Source organism: Alexandromys fortis, unplaced genomic scaffold, assembly GCF_014885135.2.
Source record: "Alexandromys fortis isolate MF-2015 unplaced genomic scaffold, M_Fortis_MF-2015_v1.1 scaffold_69, whole genome shotgun sequence".
NCBI lineage: Eukaryota > Metazoa > Chordata > Mammalia > Rodentia > Cricetidae > Alexandromys > Alexandromys fortis.
The window spans coordinates 3,345,628-3,367,736 of NW_026067951.1; the positions used below are offsets into that span (position 1 = coordinate 3,345,628).

A 22,109-nucleotide genomic window follows, 5' to 3' on the forward strand; every position below is an offset into this window, starting at 1 on the left:
AAAACAACCCCTTTGCACCTTGATTTTAAAATACTTGGAAGCAATGATAACATGTTGCTTGAAACAAAAATAATGGAGCTTAAAATTCTAACTTTAGAACTAAAATAAAGCACCTGAATCGCAAAGTTACAATGACTTGGCCTTTTCTATGAGCCACCAAGTCTCTACAGCCCATATGGAAAACTACAGGTGCATGTTAAAATTACGGTTGTTGTAAAAAATCTCATTTATAATATACTTTGTAAAGAGATATTCTTTCCAAAACTGCAGAGAGTTTAACTCTCAGAAGGCTGCCTGCTAGAGCTGGTGTTGACAAGCTGTGAGTGAGCAGGCTGTGAAAGAATTTACCTGGGGGCTGGAGAGATGGCTCAGAGGTTTAGAGCACTGACTGTTCTTCCAGAGGTCCTGAGTTCAATTCCCAGCCACCACATGGTGGCTCACAACCATCTGGAATGAGATCTGGTGCCCTCTACTGGCCTATAGGATATATGTAGGCAGAATACTGTATACATAATAAATCTTACTAAAAAAAAAAAAAAATTTACCGACATAGAAAAAGGCAGAAGTAGAGTATATTAAAAATACTGAAGCTGGGCATGGTGACACACACCTAAGGCAACCATCTTTAAGATCAAGGCTAGCTTGGTCTATAGAGCGGGATCCAGGACAGCCAGGGCTACAGTAGAGAAACTGAACAGAGGCATTTGAGGGGTGAAGAGAGTACCTCTACAGACAGTCAGGCAGGATTTCAGAGTCATGGCGCTGGGTGTTTAGAAGTTAGGGAGCGGGACAAGGATGGGCCACTAGGGAATCAAACTCCTGATGATCTCTTCCTACTCGTTTTTATTTTATATGCATGGGTGTTTTGCCTGCATGTATTTGGCTGTGAAGCCACATTAGATCCTCTCGAACTGAGCTGCCATGTGGATGCTAGGAATCAAACCTAGGTTCTCTGCAAGAGCAGCCAGTGAGTGTTCTTAACCCCTGAGCCATCTCTCCAGACCCTGTGGACGCTCACTAAAGAGTGAGTTCTCTATAGTTATGCCGGGATACCCTAAGGCTGAGTGCAGCCAGGGCTTGCTAAGGTTCACTTCTTCAGACCCTGGTTGGAGGCAGCAGGTACCGTGCTCTGAGCCCAGCTTGTTCTGAAGCACAACAGCCTTTTTCTGAGGCTAGAATGGCTCACTGCAGCCAACTGTCTTGGAATGGCACCCACAAAATCTACTCACTGTATTAACTGATCAAAGTTGACAGCTTCCTGGTGGTCCATACCCGTAGTTCCAGGGAAGGGTCAGTAGCTCGGGATCATCTTTGGCTACATAGTAAGTTTGAGGCCAACCAGGCCTACATGAGATCCTCCTTTGACACATGAGTACACACACAGAGAAACACCCACATGGAGAGTCGGCACGGGTGGGAGAGAGGGCACCCCAGCTGAGGCCATTTGAGGGATAGTCCTGAAGCTGAAGAGCTATTGTCAGGTGCCCTTGTCCAGATGGCAGCAATTCTAGGGAGAGGCACCACGGCCTATCAGACTGAGGACCCAGAGCACATTTGGGCCCTACAGATGGCACTTGGAATGTAGCAGTGAAGAACCCGAAGAACTGGAGGAAAGAGCCAGGTCTGGTAGGCTGCTCCCACCAGCCCCTCAACCAAGATCCTGGACAAGAAGCTGTGGAAATGGCACCAGTGTCTGAGGAAGGCATCATTGGTCTTATAGTTGATGATATCCAAGGCCAGGATCCAGGCCCTGGGGTTTCATTGCCAGACTCACCGTTAGAGGGAGGATGAAGATGCATAGGGAGCCTTAGCCCCAAACAGGCACAGAACAGATAAACCTGGTGAAAAGAATGATGTCTAGGGGAAGCCTGCCTGCACCAGGATTCCTGTCTGGATTCATGGGGGAGATATTAGTGAGATGATACTGAAAGCCCTTCAAGCCTGGTAAGCATGTCCTGCCTGGATGTGACCATGCTGAGGGCTTCCCTATCTGCCTACATCCCAAGCCCTATCTCCACTCCATTCCAGAACCAGATTGATCACTTACCTGTATGTAACACCCCTTTTCATCTTCCCATCTCCCGTTTAAAGGCAAAACAAATTTCTGAGAGATCCACTTTATTTAGTTCTATACATATGTTGACATTAGCCCCAGCCTTAGTACATGTCTCTTTGGGGAGAACAAAATGTCACACACACACACACACACACACACACACACACACACACGAAAAGGTATGTCTTTAATTGCTTTGGAGATTTTAGTTCTGAATTGTGTATGGACCATTTAATCACAGATAGCCCACACCAGGGACCTAGCAATGCAGCTAGAAAGTTCAGTAGTGAAGAACAATTAGATGACAGAAAACTGGCTTTCTCCCCTTACCCATCTGACTGACTGGTTATTCTGTGGTACAAAATGAAATGACACTGATGGTTAGAACTGATGATTACACTCACAAACCTTTGCCGTTAGCGGCAAACATACCACCAGTGGCTACAACAACAGAAAACTCTTCCTCTCCACCCTGCCCTTTCGTTTCAATCTTCCCCTTGAAGTTCATTATCTTGGCATGGATTCCTAGTATTTGGAGTAAAGGGACTCAGGTGCACTGGTTCCTAAGCAGTGTTAAAACAAAGAAAGTTGGGGAAAATTACAGTACTATTATTTAACCAAGATGTGATAGATATGTAACATTTTCTCTGAATTTGTCAAATGCAAATGGACTAGACATTGTTGATGTATTTATTGGCTGTATATACTGTATATAGTCATTGTACTTAATATATATGGTTTTCTCATATTAGTTATAGCCGTCTTTATTTTAGACAAAAAGGGGAAATATAGTGGCATTTCTATTTCATTTTAATAAGTGAAGCTTGCCTGAAGATCTGAGAGTAAAACATCCCCACTGATCAGCCTTACAGACCAGGTAATGGTAACACACACCTTTAATCCCAGTAGCCACACTAGTTGCCATAGAAACTGGGCGGTGCATGACTTTAATTCTTGAACTAAAGAGGGTTATAAAATGGGAGGAGACAGCTCTCAGTCACAGTCTTATTTTGAGATTCCTGGAGGCAGGATCGCCATTTCGGACTGAGGTCGAGGTAAGAGCCAGTGGCTGGCTGCTCTGCTTTTTGGGTCTTCAGGATGAACCCCAATATCAGTCTCTGGGTTTTTATTAATTGTGTTTTTGCCCTGTTTCAAAAATAAACGGGGAGTAATTAAGGAAGACATTTGGCATCAACCTTGATCCTTCTCATGTGCACTCCCACACATCCAAAATAGGATCGAGGAGAAAGTCCTTCTTAATTTCCCTCCTAGTCTACAAACTCCCTTTTACAGGCACCCATTGCCTTTGCTTTGTGTTCTAACATAGAATGTCTCTGCTTCGACTCAGGGCACCATTTTCTCCAGCACGTCCGAGTCTGTCCCTTCATTTTGCCTCTCCAGAGGCCTTTTTGCTCTCTTCTCTATCACCAGATCTTTCCCTTCTAGTTGGATCATCTTCACTAGAACATATTCGACATTTCTCTCTCTCTCTTCCTTTTGTTTTTTTAAGACAGGGTTTCTCAGTGTAGCCTTGGCTGTCCTGGAACTTGCTCTGTAGACCAGGCTGGCTTCAAACTCAGAGATCTTGCTTCTGCCTCTCAACTGTCTGGATTAAAGGTGTGTGCCCCCACCACCCAGCCATTTATCTCTTTTTATCCCAGAACTCGGGAGGCAGAGGCAGACGGATTTCTGTGAGTTCCAGTCTTGCCTGGTCTACAGAGTCAGTTCCAGAACATGTTCCAAAGTTACACAGAGAAACCTTGCCTCGAAAAACCAAACCAAACCAAGTCAAACAAAAGACATAAAGGAAAAAAATAGGGATAGAGTGTAGCTTTGTGGCTGAGTACTTATGGAGCATGTACACTACACTGGGCTTGATCCCAACACTTGGTTACAAAAATCAAACAAAATTCCAAATTCTTTTATGGCTATGTTTTTCCTACTGGTCTTCACAGTAAAATTCCCCAAATATAGATCCCTCCCCCATCTCCGACTTAATCTTCAACAATCCTAATATAGTTCTATCATTTTATTACCCTGCCACCTGCAAGGCCAACACGGTGTCTGAAATGAGCACTTCTCATCATGGTGTTCTCCATTTTCTCAGGGACACTGACAGCTACTCACTTTCCCTCCCCGGAACAGTTCTTCCTCTGCCTTTCATGACACCAACACTCTTACTGGTTTTCCTCTTTCTCCTTCATCTCCCATTTACAGTCCCAACCTTTATATATTTAGAAGTTTCTCTGGGACTAGTCTTGAGCCTTCCTCTTCTTGATATTTTCTTGGGCAGTCTTACCCATTTTTATGATTGCACAGATAGTCCCGAATGTAACTATGGTTCAATTTAGGATTTTTTTACTTTATGATGCTACAAAAGTAAACTTACATCCAGTAGAAACTCATGTTTGGACTTTTGATGTTTCTCTCTCTCCTCTCCTCTTCTCTCTCTCTCTCTCTCTCTCTCTCTCTCTCTCTCTCTCTCTCTCTCTCTCTCTCTCGTTTTTCGAGACAGGGTTTCTCTGTAGCTTTGGAGCCTGTCCTAGAACTAGCCTTTGTAGACCAGGCTGGCCTCGAACTTGAACTCACAGAGATCCGCCTGCCTCTGCCTCCCGAATGCTGGGATTAAAGGCAATGTTTTTTTTTTTTTTTCTCAAGACAGCAAACGTTAATCTGGATGCTAGGCACTGCAGTTCCCAGTTAATTACGTAAGTACTCATGAGATAACAATATCACTGTAAGCAAATTGTGCTGTTGAGACAGAATGTTTAGTAGGTTAAGTAGGTGAAATATTTTCAATTTATGTTGAACGTAACACAGTTTGAAGATGATGCAACCCTGCTGTAAATGGAGCTGCATTCATGCCTAGTTGATGATTAAACTTTCATCTCTCGGGTAGAATTCATTGCTGTGTTTATAGGTATAATTATATCTAGCTGGATAAGTCAGGCTTTAGTGTATTAAAATACTATGATTTGGTGCTAGGGAGCAAACCCAGGGTGGTCTGCACGCTAAGCAAATGCTCTACCACTGAGCTTTATCTTAGCTCTTCTCTTTGATCTTTGTGTTTACAAGGTTTCATAATAACATCTGCTAACAAGACATGGGTTGACTTGTTTAGGACGAGAGCTTGTTCGTCACTACAGGGGCAAATCTTTCCTTTTTAAAAAGTCTTTAAAATATGTGTGTGCCTGGATGTATAGATGAGGCCTGCAGAGGTCTGAAAGTGTCTCAGAGGCCCTGGAACTGGAGCTAATGGTTGGTTGAAAGGGCAACAAATGATTCTAACTGATGAGCAATCTCTCCAGCTCCCATTTTTTATGTTTTAAACCGGGATCCTGAGTTGGAAGCCAAGGCTTCAGGAAACAGAAGACAATTCTCTAAGCCATATCCCCAGGCCCAAGAAATAAATACTTTGTTTGTTTTGAGATAAGATGTTGCTTCTGTTTGCCAGGCTGGCCCCTAACTTGTCAATCCTCCTGTTTCAGTTTCCCAGGTGCTGGTATTACAGATGTGAACCACACCGGATCTGGAGCAGGTTTAAGACAGTGAGAAAAAGAAAAGGAAAGTAGAGAAATGTAAGCTGTCCTCACTTGTGTGGTGTCATAGTAAAAAAAAAAATACCTCATAATTACTTATTAATGATACAGAATGGGAGCGGTCACCTCTCTCCTTTGGTCCCTACCCTCCATGTGCTTGACCTAGCGGTTGTGTTGAACAAGAAAAAACACAGAAAAGGCACAATTTGAAAGAGGATTATAACAAAAGGGTGTTTTTTAAATAAGGGAAGAGGCTGGGCGGTGGTGCACACCCAGTACTCGGGAGGCGGAGACAGCCAGATTTCTCTGAGTTCAAGGCCAGTCTGGTCTACAAAACGAGGTCCAGGACAGCCAGGGCTGTTACACAGGGAAACTCTGTCTCAAAAAATAAATGAATTAAAATAAATATATAAATAAATAAGAAAAGGGAAATTAAATGGGCAAAGGCTGAATAAAAAGGAGCCTAGACATCTCAAGAATCCAGGCTTGTTCTGCACCTTTGTTCCTTTGGCTACGGTCCAGCCGGAGCGGAGCCATATGCACATCCTGGCAGATTCACAATTTCAACAAAGATCGGCGGTCAGACGTACAATTACATTCACTTAGGAAAACGGTCGGTCGAGCAGTTGATAACGCATTTCAAAGTCTATTTGGTTCAAGTTCGTATCCTTGTCCCTTTAAAAAAGGGTGATTCATTCCATTGTAAAATTTAAAAAGCTTACAGTAGAGGGCTTTGTAGAAGAACCATGTAGGAAAAGTCTTGACTGCGTTTCATTCTAGTTTTTCAGGTCCAACACCCACAACTGATCCTGAAAGCCCCCCACGAGACTTTCAGTCTAGTCTTATCCCTAAGACACCTCTATCATCCTCACCAGCCATATTCTTTAGTTTCCCCAGTTTTCAACTTCTTTAATCTTCAATCTTTTCGGTATTAGTCCAATCAAACTTTGCCTCCTGGAACCTCTTCCTTACGATCACACCGGGAAACTCCGCCGAGAGGCGAGTGACCAAACTTGTCCCAGACAGCGCTCCGTAATTGTACTGTCCCACCACTCTCCTCCTCCTCCTCTAGTTCCGCCCCGCCTCATTCCGGCCCCCTCCCTCCCCGCGCCACAGGAGAAGGATTTGCGCCTGCGCATCTCCAATTCAGGCGCTTTCCCTTTCCTGACGACCAATCCACTTCCCGCCTCCGGTCCTTGGAACGCTCCTCCCCTCTACCGAGGCCCAGGTTGGAGGCACTGGTCGCAGTTGTCCTAGGCAATGCCTGTATATATAAAAAAGATGCACCTATCGGGAAATTCGAACGAGTCACAGAAGAGGATGGCATATGCTTGAAAAGTTGGTATATATTTATAACTTTCGAGTCAAAATGAGGGCTTGAATAAGACCCGAGCCCGGCAACGAGGGTCATTTTGGGTTGGGCAATAGTGCGGGCAGCCTTCCCCTTTTCCTCCCCACCCTCCGCCCCGCCCCCCGGCAGCCCGGCCGCGTTGGTGAGTGGCGGGCGGGAGGGCCGACGGGCGGAGGGAGGAGGGGGAGCTGAGGGAAGGCGGGCCCTCGGCTGCGAGAGAGGTGGGGGGGAGGGGAGGGGAGAGCCCGAGCGCTGGAGTTGGTGCTGGGAAACCCGGGGCTAATGTTGACAACAGGCTCTAGGTGAGTCCCGGGGAACCTCCTTCCCCTCCGCTCCCGCGCCGGGGAGGATCTGGCGCTGAGGGGTCCCGGCCTGGACTCCTACTCCCTGAGGGACCCGAGAGGCGACTCCGCACTCCAGCTGTCCGGGGGCGGCGAGCAGCGGAGGGATGAGCGGGTCGGACGTCGTTCTCCCGAGACCCCCTCTCCCGGAGGGGCTGCTCAATGTGGGGGGATCTCTCGGCCGGGCCGGCCCGGGGCTGGCGTGAAGGGCGGCAGGAGAGATGCCTGCCCCACATGCCTGGGCCGGGCCTCGGGGCTGGAGGCGGGGGAGCCTGCTGTGGAGGGGGGAAGGTTTTCGGGGGCGTGGAGGAGTGCGGGGAGAAGCTGGGGCGAGCTTCGGACTCCGGAGGGGGAGCGTGGACAAGGAAGTGGGACGGTGTAGAGGAGCCAGCCGAGCCCGAGAGGCTGCGGTGCTGAGGGAGTGTGGGGCGAGAAGTTGGGGTTAGGTCTAGGATGGCTCCCGGGAATGGGAGTCGCGGCCGGGAAGTGTGTCGGTGGTGGGACACTGAACCACAGCGGGGGTTTGTGGGAGCTGCGTGCGCGGGGAAGAGGCTTGGGGTGGATCTGCGGATGGTGGCAGTGGGGTTGTTTGGATTTACTTCCTTTTAACCAGGTAGGCTGGTCGATTCTTCGCCTCTTCCCTGAGGCTCTCAGGGTACTTAGTAGTACTGTTGAACTTAGGGGGCGATCACATGATGATGTTTGATCTCTGGTGAACCAGGCAGCTTACAGGTTTGGGGGTACGCATGGTAGCACTAGCCCTGCTCTCTCAAAAAAACTTAAATGTACTGACTGACACATTAGACGAAAGTAAGACTGTTACTGACCCTTCTCGTTTGTCATAGTTTTTAGGTGGTCATAAAAGTCGCACACATCATCAGGAAAGCCATTTTTGTGCTGTGGTAAAATTTCTGAAAATTTTGAGTCATATATATATGTATATATATAAGGACTTTGTAAAAGAATAAAGTCAGAGACTGGAAGATATCTCTGTGCTGTTCTACCTTTAGATCATTTTGAGTTCAAAACACAGGCTTGAAAGGTAAACCAGCATTCTCTTACTCTGTAGTATTTTCAGAGCAGTCTAATTGTGATTTCATACATAGACCATATGGTACTTAGCAAATTACAGCTTTATTAGGGAAACACCTCCGTTTTCTGTCCTCTAGCACACTGCACTGGGATCTGTTTTACTAGTAAAATCGTTTTTACTTACTTTTGGAAGTTTAGAGTATATTTAGAAAACCAAGTAAAATAATACAGACCGAGTGCCAGGGCACTCTTTTGGGAGCTAGAAAGATGGTTTTGAACCATGCTTTCCTTTTAAGGTTGTCTGAATAAAAGTGTATTCAGCAAAATAGTTTGTAAGAGTTAATTGTATTTCAATCAAGACCACTAACCTTTATGTTCTTTATTTTTATGTAATAGTACATGGGAAATTTGGAAACACCTTAGGTTAATTATTTTCTGTTGTTAAAGTTTGAGTTATTAAAGTAAGAATTTAGCGTTAAGTATGAGCTCAGTTTAATTTTTTAAAGTTGGCAGAATGCAAATGTGTGCTTGTTGGATTCATGTTTCTAGTGTTTATTTGGTCTTTAAAAATCCTTTGCGTCCGTGAGTGTAGTAGGAGAGAGAGAACTGAGTGGCCACTAAAGCCAGTTGGGTAAACTTGGGCAGTTCACACGGCCTTCCAGCTCTCAGTGTAAAAGCTGACAGTCCTGTCTGTAAGGCTCTATCATAGTGTAATGGCCTATTCAGGGTTAAGTGTGAAAGAGAATTGACACTTATTTAATGGCTTTCTTTATTGTAGCTACTGCTCTATGAGTTTAGTAACACCTTAAGATGTGTAGCCATAGCTCCATCTTATTGGCGAATAATTAGAATAAGCAGTGAAGTTAAGTTACCTGATTTCCATAGCTAGTAAGTTACAGAGTTGGCATGCAAATCTGATATCTGACTTGAAAACCTGTTCTGTTCTCACAAGTTGCATTGTTTTTTTTTTTTAGATTTTATTTATTTATTGTGTACATAGTGTTCTACTTGCATGTTTGCCTGCATGCCAGAAGAGGGCACCAGATCTCATTACAGATGGTTGTGAGCCACCATGTGGTTGCTGGGAATTGAACTCAGGACCTCTAGAAGAACAGTCAGTGTTCTTAACCTCTGAGCCATCTCTCCAGCCCCCCACAAGTTGCATTGTTGCCTGCACTTTTGGATACAAATTTGGTAGCTAAAATTTATCTCTGAGACCAGCACTTAAAGATCTAGTTGGGAATCTGGTTTGTCATCCTCTGAAATAGGATTTGTCTCACTTGTCACTGACTTTTATCATCTATTAGTGTAGTAGTTCTTTACAGTTTAGGTGAATATTGGAGAGTCATGAAAGTTTGGGACCCTGTTAAACTTATAAATGATGATCTTTCATGGATTTGTCAGATAAAAAGTGAGTTTGTTTATGCTGTAGAAGAATTTAAGATTTAATTTGTAAGCAACACCTTAGCTATACATTCTGATGTTCTTTTGTTGTCTGAGAATTGTATGTTCTTGTAATCTTTGAAATATCTTGTTGATACTTCAGTCATAAAATTCAATTTCCTAAAATTTTGTTGCATTTAATGACCAATACCCTTAAGTAAAATTGTGTTATTACCTTAGACATTATGTTGCCTCCGTACTTTCAGCCAGTGTGTGCCAGTAAGGTAAAAACATGTAGCAAGTGCTTAACCATTATCAGACACCTAATGAGATTCACAATTCTATGACTTGTCATAGTCAAGTGTCTGTGATCAAGTCTTCCATTTCACAGGTTGGTACTCTCAGAGGGTTCACATTCCAGTTCTATCACCAGCTGTGAAGGCCTTGGTCAAGTTACTTGGTTAAGTCTCAGTTTACTCACTTATAAAATAGGGAAAACAATACTCACCTCATAAAGATTTTAGTATTGAGTGAGAAGGTACATAAAATGTTTAGTGTGATACCCGTGACTGGTTATTGGTGGTATACTGTTTGAAAGTTTATTTTATAGCATGTTTTGAAAGTTTATTTTATACTGTGGCATTTTCACATTAACGGTGGGTATATACTGGAGAATAAGAAAGTGAAAGAAGGGAGCTGAAGGAGGTGAAGACTGACTACTAAGATATCTACAAACTTTCAGTATTCTGGTCTAGGTTGTCTTGCTGGTATAATGTTTTAGTGTGTTCAAGTAAATTCCTTATTTGTTTATACTTTATATTATTGCAAATGTTTTAGCTATTAACCTGGGGTTTGTTTGCTATAATTTAAATTCTATAGTTGAAAATATATAAGAATACTGTGTATATCCAAACTAATTACTAAGACACTAAGAAGTTTAAGTAATTTTATACTTTGAAAATTAAATTGTGGTTTTCTTATATGTAACTTGTATATTATTTAGAAATTAAAACAAAAGGATTACCTAATAAATTATATCAGATAGCTAATTCTGGGTGGAGAAATGTATTTTTAGGAGACTCCTATGTTTTGGTGAGATATACAGGTTTTTTTCTTCCAGTATTTGTAGTTTCTAGTTAAGGGTGTGAGTTTGTTTAGTGTTGTTCAAATAGCACTTTTGATGGTGGCAGTGTTCAGTATCTATTAGGCATGGGGAACTGCGATGAAATGTGGTGGTCCTGAGGAACTGAAATACAGATTTTATGTTTAAGTGACTTAGTGCTGTGGGTCCTCAGCCAGTGATACTCTTTTTCCTCAGGAGCATTTCTTAATACCTGGAGTCATCTTTTTGTCATACTAAGGAGGGACTGTTGTATTAACTAGATGGGAAGCGCAGAGGTGCTTAACTGCTTCAGGGATATAGGATAACCTTTGAGTTTTACAAAGAGGCTGGGGATACAGCTCAGTGGACAGAAAGCCTGGGTTTCATTTCTATCACTGCTAAACAAACAAAAAACAAAAGAACACCAGGCCTATTCAAAATGGTAATCGTGCTGAGGTTTAGAAGCTCCTGGGCTACAGGCTACCTACCCTATTGACAAATATAGAACAGAATATACAGATATATTAATATATAATATATAATGTTTATAAATATTGCCTTGTACTAATGAGATTGTAAGCCTGGTCTAATTTGAGGTGATAAGTTTTTTTTTTATTTTAAAAGTTTGAAGAGATTATAATAATGGGGTAAAATTTGTGAATCTTCTATTCTCTATCCCTTGATTGGTAGGTAACAAGAGTTTTTCCTTTGTACTTATTCTCTTGTGTAAACACATCCCATGAATATTGTATAAACAGTAAAACAGTATCTTTCTCTTCTCCCTTGTATTTTGGGGGTGCTGAGGGTTGGACCAGGACATTGCTCATGCTAGATAGTATTCCCTTCTTTCAGCTATGACCACAGCAAAAGAGACAAACTTGCTTGCTTGTTTAATTATGCTAAGGATCGAATTCAGAGCCTAAAGTGTGCTTAGCACTCTTCTACTGAGCTGCATCTCCAATGTTCAAGTTTTTTATTTCTTTAAAAGCTTAAAAAATTACTTTTTTATTTAGTGTATGTGGAGGTCAGATGCCAACTTGTAAGAATTGGGTCTCTCCTTCCACCATGTAGGTTCCTGGAATGGTCAGACTTGGTAGCATATACCTTTACCCAGCCACCTTGCCAACCTATCTTTTTTTTTTTTTAAGTTAGGAACTTAATCGTATAGTGAAAGCTGATGTGCAGTTCACTATATAACATTAGCAGACCTCTCTTTTTTATATATATTTTTATGGATATTTATTGAGCTCTACGTTTTTCTCTGCTCCCTTCCCTTCCTCTCCCCACCCCTCCCCTTCAGTCCTCCCCCAAGGTCCCCATGCTCCCAATTTACTCAGGAGATCTTGTCTTTTTCAACTTTCTACTTCCCATGTAGATTAGATCTATGGAAGTCTCTCTTAGTGTCCACATTGTTGTCTAAATTCTCTGGGATTGTGGTTTGTAGGTTGGCTTTCTTTGCTTTATGTTTAAAAACCACCTATGAGTGAGTACATGTGATAATTGTCTTTCTGTGTCTGGGTTACCTCACTCAAAATAATGTTTTCTAGCTCCATTCATTTTCCTGCAAAATTCAAGGTGTTATTTTTATCTGCTGTGTAGTACTCCATTGTGTAGCTGTACCACATTTTCCTTATCCATTCTTTGGTCGAGGGGCATTTAGGTTTTTTCTAGGTCCTGGCTATGACAAACAAAGCTGCTATGAACATAGTTGGGCACATGTCCTTGTGGCACGATTGAGCATTCTTTGGATTTATACCCCAAAGTGGTATTACTGGGTCTTGAGGAAGGTTGTTTCATGATTTTCTGAGAAATCGCCACACTAACATCTAAAGGGGTTGTACCAGCTGGCGTTCCCACCAGCAATGCAGAAGTGTTCCCTTTTCCCCACAACTTCTCCAGCATACGTTTTTGATCTTGGCCATTCTTTCAGGTGTAAGATGAAATCTCAGAGTTGTTTTGATTTGCATTTCTCTGATGACTAAGGATGTTGAACATTTCCTTAAAGGTCTTTCAGCGATTTTAGATTCCTCTGTTGAGAGTTCTCTATTTAGGTCTGTACTCCATTTTTTATTGGATTATGTGTTCTTTTGGTGTCCAGTTTCTTGAGTTCTTTGTATATTTTGGAGCTCAGACCTCTCTGTCTGATGTGGGGTTAGTGAAGATCTTTTCCTATTCTGTAGGCTGTCGTTTTGTCTTGTTGTCTATGTCCTTTGCTTTACAGAAGCTTTTCAGTTTCAGGAGGTTCCATTTATTGTTTCTCTCAGTGTCTGTGCTGCTGGGGTTCTATTTAGGAAGTGGTTCCCTGTTCTTTCTTTTTTAAAAAAATTTTTTTATGATTTATTTATCTTTATTTTATGTGCATTGGTGTGAAGGTGTCATATCCCCTGGAACTGGATTTTCAGACAGTTGTGAACTGCCATGTGGGTGCTGGGAATTGAACCTTGGGTCCTCTGAAAGAGCAATCAGTGCTCTTAACCGCTGAGCCATTTCTTCAGCCCCTCAAGTGTACTTTCCATTTTGTCTTCTATAAGGTTCAGTGGGGCTGGCTTTATGTTGAGGTTTTTACTCCTTTTGGACTTGAGTTTTGTGCATGGTGATTTCGTTCTTCTGCAAGTTGATATCTAGTTATGCCAGCACCACTTGTTAAATATGCTTTCTTTTTTCCATTTGATATTTTTTGCTTCTTTATCAAAGATTAGGTGTTAGAAGATGTGTGGATTGATATCCGGGTTTTCTATTCGGTTCCATTGGTCCTCCTGTCTGTTCTTATGCCAATACCAGGTTGTTTTTAGTACTGTAGCTCTGTAATAGAGTTTGAAGTCAGGAATTGTGATGCCTCCAGACATTCTTTTAATGCTCAGGATGTTTTGGCTATCCTGTGTTTTTTGCTTTTCCATATGAAGTTGAGTACTGTTCTTTAGAGGTCTTTGAAGAATTTTGCTGGGATTTTGATGGGCCTTGCATTGAAACACTAGCGGACCTCTTAACGCAGGGCAGTTTTCTGCCTTGGCCTCCTGGGTATTGCTCTTAAAACATTTAAAAAAACTTGGGTTAGCTAGGTGGTGATGGTGGCAGTTCATGCCTTTAATCCTAGCTCTCTGGAAGCAGAGACAGGCCGATCTCTTTGAGTTCTAGGCAAGTCTGGACTACAAGAGTTAGTTCCAGGACAGCAAGGCTTTACAGAGAAACCTCGTCTCAAAAAAAGAAGAAATCGATAAAAGAAGAAAAGGAACAACCCCCCGGGGGGGGGGGTTTAAAACTTACTCATGATGTTTCCAGTTGCAGTGCTGAAATATTTTGGAGTTGGAGCTAGATGTGTTTAGAAGTTCCAAATGCTGTGCTACAACTCTTTTGTTATGCTTTAGTTTTTGAGACTTGGTCTCTTGAGCCCTGGTTGTCCTGGAACTTGTATACCAAGCAGCCTAGAATTCAGGGAGATCTCTCAGCCTCTGCCTCCCAAGTGCTGATATAAAAGTGTATACCACCATGCCTCATCCACTTTTATGCTTGAATATTTTCTTAGAGAGTAAAAACCAAACCAAACAAAAATCCTTAGATATAGGAGTAACTAATAATGATAAAACATGGAATGTAACCAACAGTTTTTTTAGTGGTGCTGGAGATCGAAGTTTTGTGCATGCTAGGCAAGGTCTTTACAACCAACACTCCCTAGTCCCCAAGACATTATTTTTCATCACAGCAATATTAGTTTGAATGCATTTTAAAATTTTATAGTTGCCAAGATGCATATGTTTTGTTTGAAATATAATGTCATATCATTAAATAAAAGCCATTCTGCCCACAGTACTGACATTCTTTTATTCCTACAGATTGTCCTGGGTCACATAATGCCAGCTGAGCGTAAAAAGTCAGCAAGTATGGAAGAAAAAGACTCTTTACTAAACAATAAGGAGAAAGACTGCAGTGAAAGGCGGCCAGTGAGCAGCAAGGAGAAACCAAAAGACGATCTCAAGATCCCTGCCAAGAAGGAGGTCAGTAAAATCCCTGAAGACAAAAAGAAGAAACTTGAAGAAGATAAGAGAAAAAAGGAAGACAAGGAACGCAAGAAAAAAGAGGAAGAAAAGGCGAAGGCAGAAGAAGAATTAAAGAAGAAGGAGGAGGAAGAAAAGAAGAAACACGAAGAAGAGCGAAAAAAGCAGGAAGAGCAGGCCAAACGGCAACAAGAAGAAGCAGCTGCTCAGCTGAAGTAAGAAACCTTAGTTATAGTGTGAAGGAGTGAGAGTAGATGATTGTTTCAGAAAAAATGCTGCCTGCAACTTCTTGAGGTTTGGGAGGATGTTAACTTGTTTTATTAGTTCTCCCAATCAGGGGCATGTTTGAGGTGCTTTAAGTGTTGCAGTCTTTAATGTTTATGAGATCTAGGGTGATCTGAGTTTTGTTTGTAAAAGCTTTTATCATGGTCATGATACTTCCCTCTGTCCCCTCAGTGAACCTTCTACATAGTGACAAGTACTCTTCAACTAAGAAGTACTTTGCAATACACTTTACAAACTCTCAGTCTCTCATTTATTATACACACACACACACACACACACACACATATATAAACTATTTTTTAATGTGCTTATGTGAGTGTATATATCATGTGTGCAAGTGACCCAGGAGGCCAGAAGAGGGTATCAAAGCCCTTGGAGCTGTGCTTACAGGTTATGTATGGGTCCTAGGAACCAAACTTGGTCCTCTGGGAGAATGACAAGTTCTCTTAACCTCCAGTCTCAGTCTCTTCCTTACTGCTTAATTCTTTGTGTGTGTGGTTTTGTTGTTGTTGTTTTGTTTTTTTGAGACAGGGTTTCTCTGTAGCTTTGGAGCCTGTCCTGGAATTAGATCTTGTAGACCAGGCTGGCCTCGAACTCATAAAGATCCATCTGCCTCTGCTTCCTGAGTGCTGAGATTAAAGGCGTACGCCACATCACCTGGCTTTCAGTCTCTCTCTTTTTAATGAGAAGTTTGGAAGGCAGGAATATCTACAACCATAATTCTTAAGAATTACTTGCTTGCCGGGCGATGGTGGCGCACGCCTTTAATCCCAGCACTCGGGAGGCAGAGGAAGGCGGATCTCTGTGAGTTCGAGACCAGCCTGGTCTACAGAGCTAGTGCCAGGACAGGCTCCAAAGCCACAGAGAAACCCTGTCTTGAAAAACCAAAAAAAAAAAAGAATTACTTGCTTATTTATTTTCTTCCAAAACTAATTTTTAATCAGACTCAGTTGTCAGGCCTGTATAGTAAGTACTTTTACCTGCTGACCCATCTAGCTGAAGTTGTAATCAGTAAACATACTTAATTTCACAAGTTTACCAAGTAAACTTTGATATTTATGAGAGGAGATGGATGTGGTCATGTTAGGATGAGTTGGTTTATTTTGTTTGGACGTGTTAATTAGTATAGCCAAAAGGGGGCTTTTGATTGGAGTACTTTAGTAATTTGATAGCTGGACTGTGGTAGTCAGTTTCAGAGGGAGGAAATGGTAAAATAAGGGAATAGAATTTATAAGGGAATAGACCTCGGTGGCTAACTTTAGGAATGTAATCTAATGGTTTAGTATGTAGAGGGAATGGGAGAGAAAGGTAAGGAAAAAACTGGTGGTACCATATTTGCCTTGCTCCTTAAGTTTTTTTTTCTTTTTATTGATGTTCATTTAAAAAGTTTGGATTTTATTTTTATTTTATTTATATGAGTACTTGCCAACTTGTATGTCTGTATACCACATGCATGCAGTGTCTTTGGAAGCCTGAAGAGAGCAGCAAATCAGGGACTGACATTCCAAATTGTGAGCTGCCACATGGGTCCTGGGAATTGAGCCTAGGTCCTCTGGAAGACTAGACTAGCCAGTGCTTCTAGCAGTTCTTAACAATTCATATAATTGTTTTATATAAATATATATTTATTTAAATATATTTTATAATGGTTGTTCTCTCCTCCCCCCCCCCCAGGGTTTCTCTGTAGCTTTGAGCCTGCCTGGAACTAGCTCTTGTAGACCAGGCTGGCTTCGAACTCACAGAGATCCGCCTGCCTCTGCCTCCCAGTGTTGGGATTAAAGGTGTGAGCCACTACCGCCCAGCTATAATGGTTGTTCTCTAACGGAAATGTTTCTTGTATGAATGTTTTTCTGTTTGCCCAGTGCTTCTGTTAAACATTTGCTATTATTCCCAGGCATATCACTTTATATTTTACATATTGAATGTTAGGTCTTAATCAGTTGAACTTATAAATTGCCCGAATGATTAACAATTTGGATTAGTTTAAAATCCTACCACAGTAGGTGTCAAGATTTACTGTGCTATTATTACATTGTCGTTAACAAGATACCTTTGAAAATAATGAAAGACGTGGTGCATGCAGCTCCATAGTACAATACTTGCCCAGCATACTTAAGGTCCAAGGTTCTGCAGTTCTGCAAGACAAAAAATTAGTGGAAGGTCTTTTTTGCACCTTTTGTACATCTTGGATTCTTCTACTTAGATCATAGTTTTTCATTGGCTTCTACTCTTAAGTGATTTATAAATGATGCTCCAAAATGTGTATTTTTATTTGTGTTTTGTCTTTTACATAGAGAGAAAGAAGAATCCCTTCAGCTTCATCAGGAAGCTTGGGAACGGCATCAATTACGAAAGGAACTCCGCAGTAAGAACCAAAATGCTCCAGACAACCGACCAGAGGAAAACTTCTTTAGCCGCCTAGACTCGAGCTTAAAGAAAAATACTGCTTTTGTCAAGAAACTAAAAACAATTACGGAACAACAGAGAGACTCCTTGTCTCATGATTTTAATGGCCTGAATTTAAGCAAATATATTGCAGAAGCTGTAGCTTCCATTGTGGAAGCAAAACTAAAAATCTCTGATGTGAACTGTGCCGTGCACCTCTGCTCTCTCTTTCACCAGCGGTATGCTGACTTCGCGCCTTCACTTCTGCAGGTGTGGAAAAAACATTTTGAAGCAAGGAAAGAGGAGAAAATGCCTAACATTACCAAGCTAAGAACTGACTTGCGTTTCATTGCAGAATTGACAATAGTGGGAATTTTCACTGACAAGGAAGGTCTTTCCTTGATCTATGAACAGCTAAAAAGTATTATTAATGCTGATCGAGAATCCCACACTCATGTTTCTGTGGTGATTAGCTTCTGTCGTCATTGTGGAGATGATATTGCTGGACTCATACCGAGGAAAGTAAAGAGTGCTGCAGAGAAGTTTAATTTGAACTTTCCTCCTAGTGAGATAATTAGTCCTGAGAAGCAACAGCCTTTCCAGAATCTTTTAAAAGAGTACTTTACGTCTTTGACCAAACACCTGAAAAGGGACCACAGGGAGCTTCAGAATACTGAGAGGCAAAACAGGTGATTTTCAAATGTTTCTCAGAATTGAGAATTTATTGTGGAGCTCATACTTAAAATGTTTAAAGTCTTTATGCCACTGATAGAATTTATGGAAAAGGTCTTCTTAGAGGTGATTTCTTAGTATTCCAGGGAACTTTCAACAGTATCATAGTCGTAAGTACTCACATGTAAATTTGACTCTTGGATTAGATTTTATTTCTGATTTCAGAAGAAACCTGGCAAAAAGGTGGTAATTCTTGCTTTGTTGTTATGTTTTCTTCCTGTCAGGTGTGTGTATGTGTGTGTATATCTGTATTTCTCTATACATATATATATATATTATAGATAGATAGAGATATACATATATATCAAAACAAAAAACTCATTAATGTAAATTTTCTGTTTGTCACTTTAACTGACCTGCCACTGTTTTTCTGTTTTAGTGTGTCTCCTAACAGGTTTGCTTTCATTGTTTTATATTTTAAGTCATTAATGTCACTGCTACCACTTGCTCTTGTAAAGAAAATGAGTCAGTCATTCGTTGGCAGTGATTTTTGAGAGACAGTGTATGAAGTTAGCTATGAAAAGAGTTGCTGGATAAGTTTTAAAGTGCTTTGATGGACTCTTTGTGAGGGCTGTTATTTATAGTTTGAAACAAGTCATATATCTGTGATCATTGGTAAAATGACCCTTTAAGAACCAATTAAATTATATGCTTAGGAGTCTAGAATTTCTATTGATCAACAACTAATGAGGAGGCATATTTTTGTCTGTCCTCCTGATCTGCAGTGGGGGAGGAATGGTGTAAGTAATTACCCCTGGAAGATGCTTGATTTAACCGGGAAGACAAATGATTGTGTATGACAATAGTACAGGTTCAGGTTGATGTTAGACTATGTAAGAAATCCTAGTGACCAAAGGTCACTCAGATGAGAAATAGACTCTCTATGCAGCATAGCAAAATCACATCTCAAAGAAAAAAGTAAAATGGAAACAGAATTACCATTCTAGTTTATGTTTTTGAATGTTACTTATCACATATTTAAGTTTCTTAATTATGATTTGCATAATGCTTTGTTATTCTCATCCTACCTAATATTTCTACCTAATACATTGCAACTGACTTTGTAAATATAACAATTGTTGAGTTTTATTGACTTCTTCATGGTTTTATTGGTTTCTTTATAGTTTATGCATTTAGTTTTAGCCTCATAGCATCCTAGTAGAGAGAAACTACAGTGATTTAATGCCAGAATGAGCCATGTGTCTCTGATTCCTGACTTCAATTGCATATTTTATGATTGCTTTCTTTTTTCAGGACAACTATCTTCAATTCTACACTCTTTAATCATCTTCAAACACTCTCACTATCTATCCTTCGGACATTCATTTTTGATTCATTCTTTTCTGTGATCAAAATTGCTTTTTTTTTTTAACCGTCTTGTCATTTGTCATTTTTTGTTTTTAAGCTGTCTTGTCATTTGTCTTTTTTTTTTTTTTTAATGTATTTAATGTGCACTGGTGTTTTGCCATTCTATACTTTGTGTGAGGGTTTTGGGTCCCTGGCACTGAAGGTCCAAACAGTTGTGAGCTGCATGTGGTTGCTGGGAATTGAATTCAGGACCTCTGGAAGAGCAGCCAGTGCTCTTAACCACTGAGCCATCCCCTTGTCTTTTGTTAGGCCTTTTTTACACTGAAGCCTGATTCTCAAATGGACTGGTTTTTGTTTTGTTTTGTTTTTGAGACAGTGTCTCACTAGGTAGCCTTGACTGGCTTCAAGCTTGCTATGTAGATCAGACTGGCCTTGAACACATAGAGATCACTGGTCTCATTGTCCTAGTGCTGGAACTAAAGGTGTGCACTACTACACTTGGTTCATATGATCTACTTTTAAGGTAGTTCTTTACTTTGACCTGGTTAGTGCAGTGATTTTTACCCTGAATACATATTTGCTGAACTCTTTAGTTTTTAAGGTGTTATCTCACTGTTTGCTTAATTTAGATTTATTTAGATGATTTAATATGCTAATTAACTCAATGATTTTGCAAATGATTTTATGTGTGTTATTAAGTGCTCAGTTTAGTAAATGGGTTGCTTGTTTTGTGTAGCCCTGGCTGTCCTGGAATTAGCTCTTTAGATGAGACTTGCCTTGATCTCATAGAAATCCTCTTGTCTTTGCTTTCCAAGTGCTGAGATTAAAGGCATGTACCACCACGGCCCAGCAGTAAATGGGTTCTTCTCTACTGGTCCACCTATAGTTTTGATAGACACATTTTCTGTTCATTTATTACTGTGGACTTTGCCTTGATAACAGAACTGGGTTTTTTTGGGGGGGGGGGGGGAGGTAGCTCTGTCTGACTGGGAACTCGCTCTGTAGACCAGGCTGGCCTTCCTCTGCCTCCCAAGTGCTGGGATTAAAGGCATATGCCGCCACTGCCCAGCAATAACAGAACTGTTAATCTATAGTTTTAGAGTTTACTTCCAGGGTAGATTGACATTAACATCATAGAAGTCATTTGTCCCAGCATACTTTGTTTACTCAGAGATGCAGTAATTCAGGGATGTGAAACCCCACCATCACCACCACCACCTGGAGATCCACCTGCCTCTGCCTCCCAAGAGCTGGGATTAAAGGCGTGTCTCACCACTGCCTCGTTGGATGTGAAAATCTTAATAGAAAATATTTGACATCTGGCTTAGTAAGTTACTTAGGGCTCAAGATAACTTTCATTTGCTAATTAACTTCAATAGTGACGATACAGATAACCCCCAGGAAAAAAATTAATTTGGGAAATGGATTAGTGAAGAATCCCTTTCTTCTGAAAGGGCTTATTACAATGTACTTCAAAAGTAATCAGTTTTTAAGTTTCTTTTCATAACATGTTGCTTTTGAAAACCAGTTAGTGATTTGGAATGAATATTTTTGGTTAACCATTTGCTAAAGAGTTTCGTCCTTGTAACAGAATACTAAATATTTTGTTAATTATTAAAGTTAAATATTATGGTAATTCTGAATACATACTTTTTAATCTTTGAGTAAACTTAATTGCTTGGGTGGGCTTTTTTTTGGCGGTTTTTTTTTGTTATTATTGTATTTTAGTTTTTATATATAGAAAGTGAGATAAAAAAGAATAAGTTAGCAAAGAACATTATGTTAAATTTCTGTGGTAAGATCAGATTTTATGGACCATTTCCCATGATCATGTCTGCTTTGACAAGTTTATCAGATTATTTCATTATTTGTTTATAGGCGTATTCTGCATTCTAAAGGCGAGCTAAGTGAAGATAGGCATAAACAGTATGAGGAATTTGCTATGTCTTACCAGAAGCTGCTGGCAAATTCTCAGTCCTTAGCAGACCTTTTGGATGAAAATATGCCAGATCTTCCTCAGGACAAACCGACACCAGAAGGTAAGATATAACCCAGTGTGTGTGTGTGTGTGTGTGTGTGTGTGTGGTGTGTGTGTGTGTGTGAGATAGAGAGAGAGAGAACACAACTTTGTGGAGTTCTCTGCTTTCACTGTATGGGTTCTTGAGATTGAGCTCATGTCCTCAAGCTTGGCAGCAATATATTTGCCTATTCAGTCATCTTGCCAGGGCACAGTATCCTCTCTCAGGCACCACTTCCGCATCTGTTACACATAGCATACATGCAGGCAAAACATACATAAAATAAATATAAAATCTGTATAGCCCTCAGAGATCCACCTCCTCTTCCTCCTGACCACTTACATTAAAGACATGTACTTCAATGCCAGGCTACCTTAATTTTTTAAGATGGTTTCTTGTTGGGCCTGAGCCCTTACTGATTTGGTTAGGATTACAGGTGTGTACCATCACACTAAACTTTGGTAACGTGCTGCCATGTGGGTAAAAGTACTTGTATCACAAGCCTGGCAGCCTGAATATTAGAAGAGTCAGTATTTTCAAGATGACAACTCATAAATCTACCTTAAAAGTCAAAGCAACAAATAT

General features: G+C 41.0%; 1 protein-coding gene across 5 annotated transcripts in view; it reads left to right on the top strand.

Moving 5' to 3' along the window:
- Positions 1 to 7,128: 7,128 nt before the first annotated feature.
- Upf2 (UPF2 regulator of nonsense mediated mRNA decay) overlaps positions 7,129 to 22,109 on the top strand; it is a 100,233-nt gene continuing 85,252 nt past the window's right edge. For 4 of the 5 annotated variants that reach the window (XM_050150580.1, XM_050150582.1, XM_050150583.1 and 1 more), the window contains exons 1-4: positions 7,129 to 7,248; positions 14,635 to 15,011; positions 17,376 to 18,155; positions 21,385 to 21,545. In XM_050150580.1, coding sequence (XP_050006537.1) covers positions 14,653 to 15,011; positions 17,376 to 18,155; positions 21,385 to 21,545 — 1,300 coding nt within the window. In that variant the 5' untranslated portion in view covers positions 7,129 to 7,248; positions 14,635 to 14,652. Of the gene's footprint in view, positions 7,249 to 7,382; positions 7,403 to 14,634; positions 15,012 to 17,375; positions 18,156 to 21,384; positions 21,546 to 22,109 lie in introns of those variants that run through there. The other variant, XM_050150581.1, reaches the window with a different exon arrangement.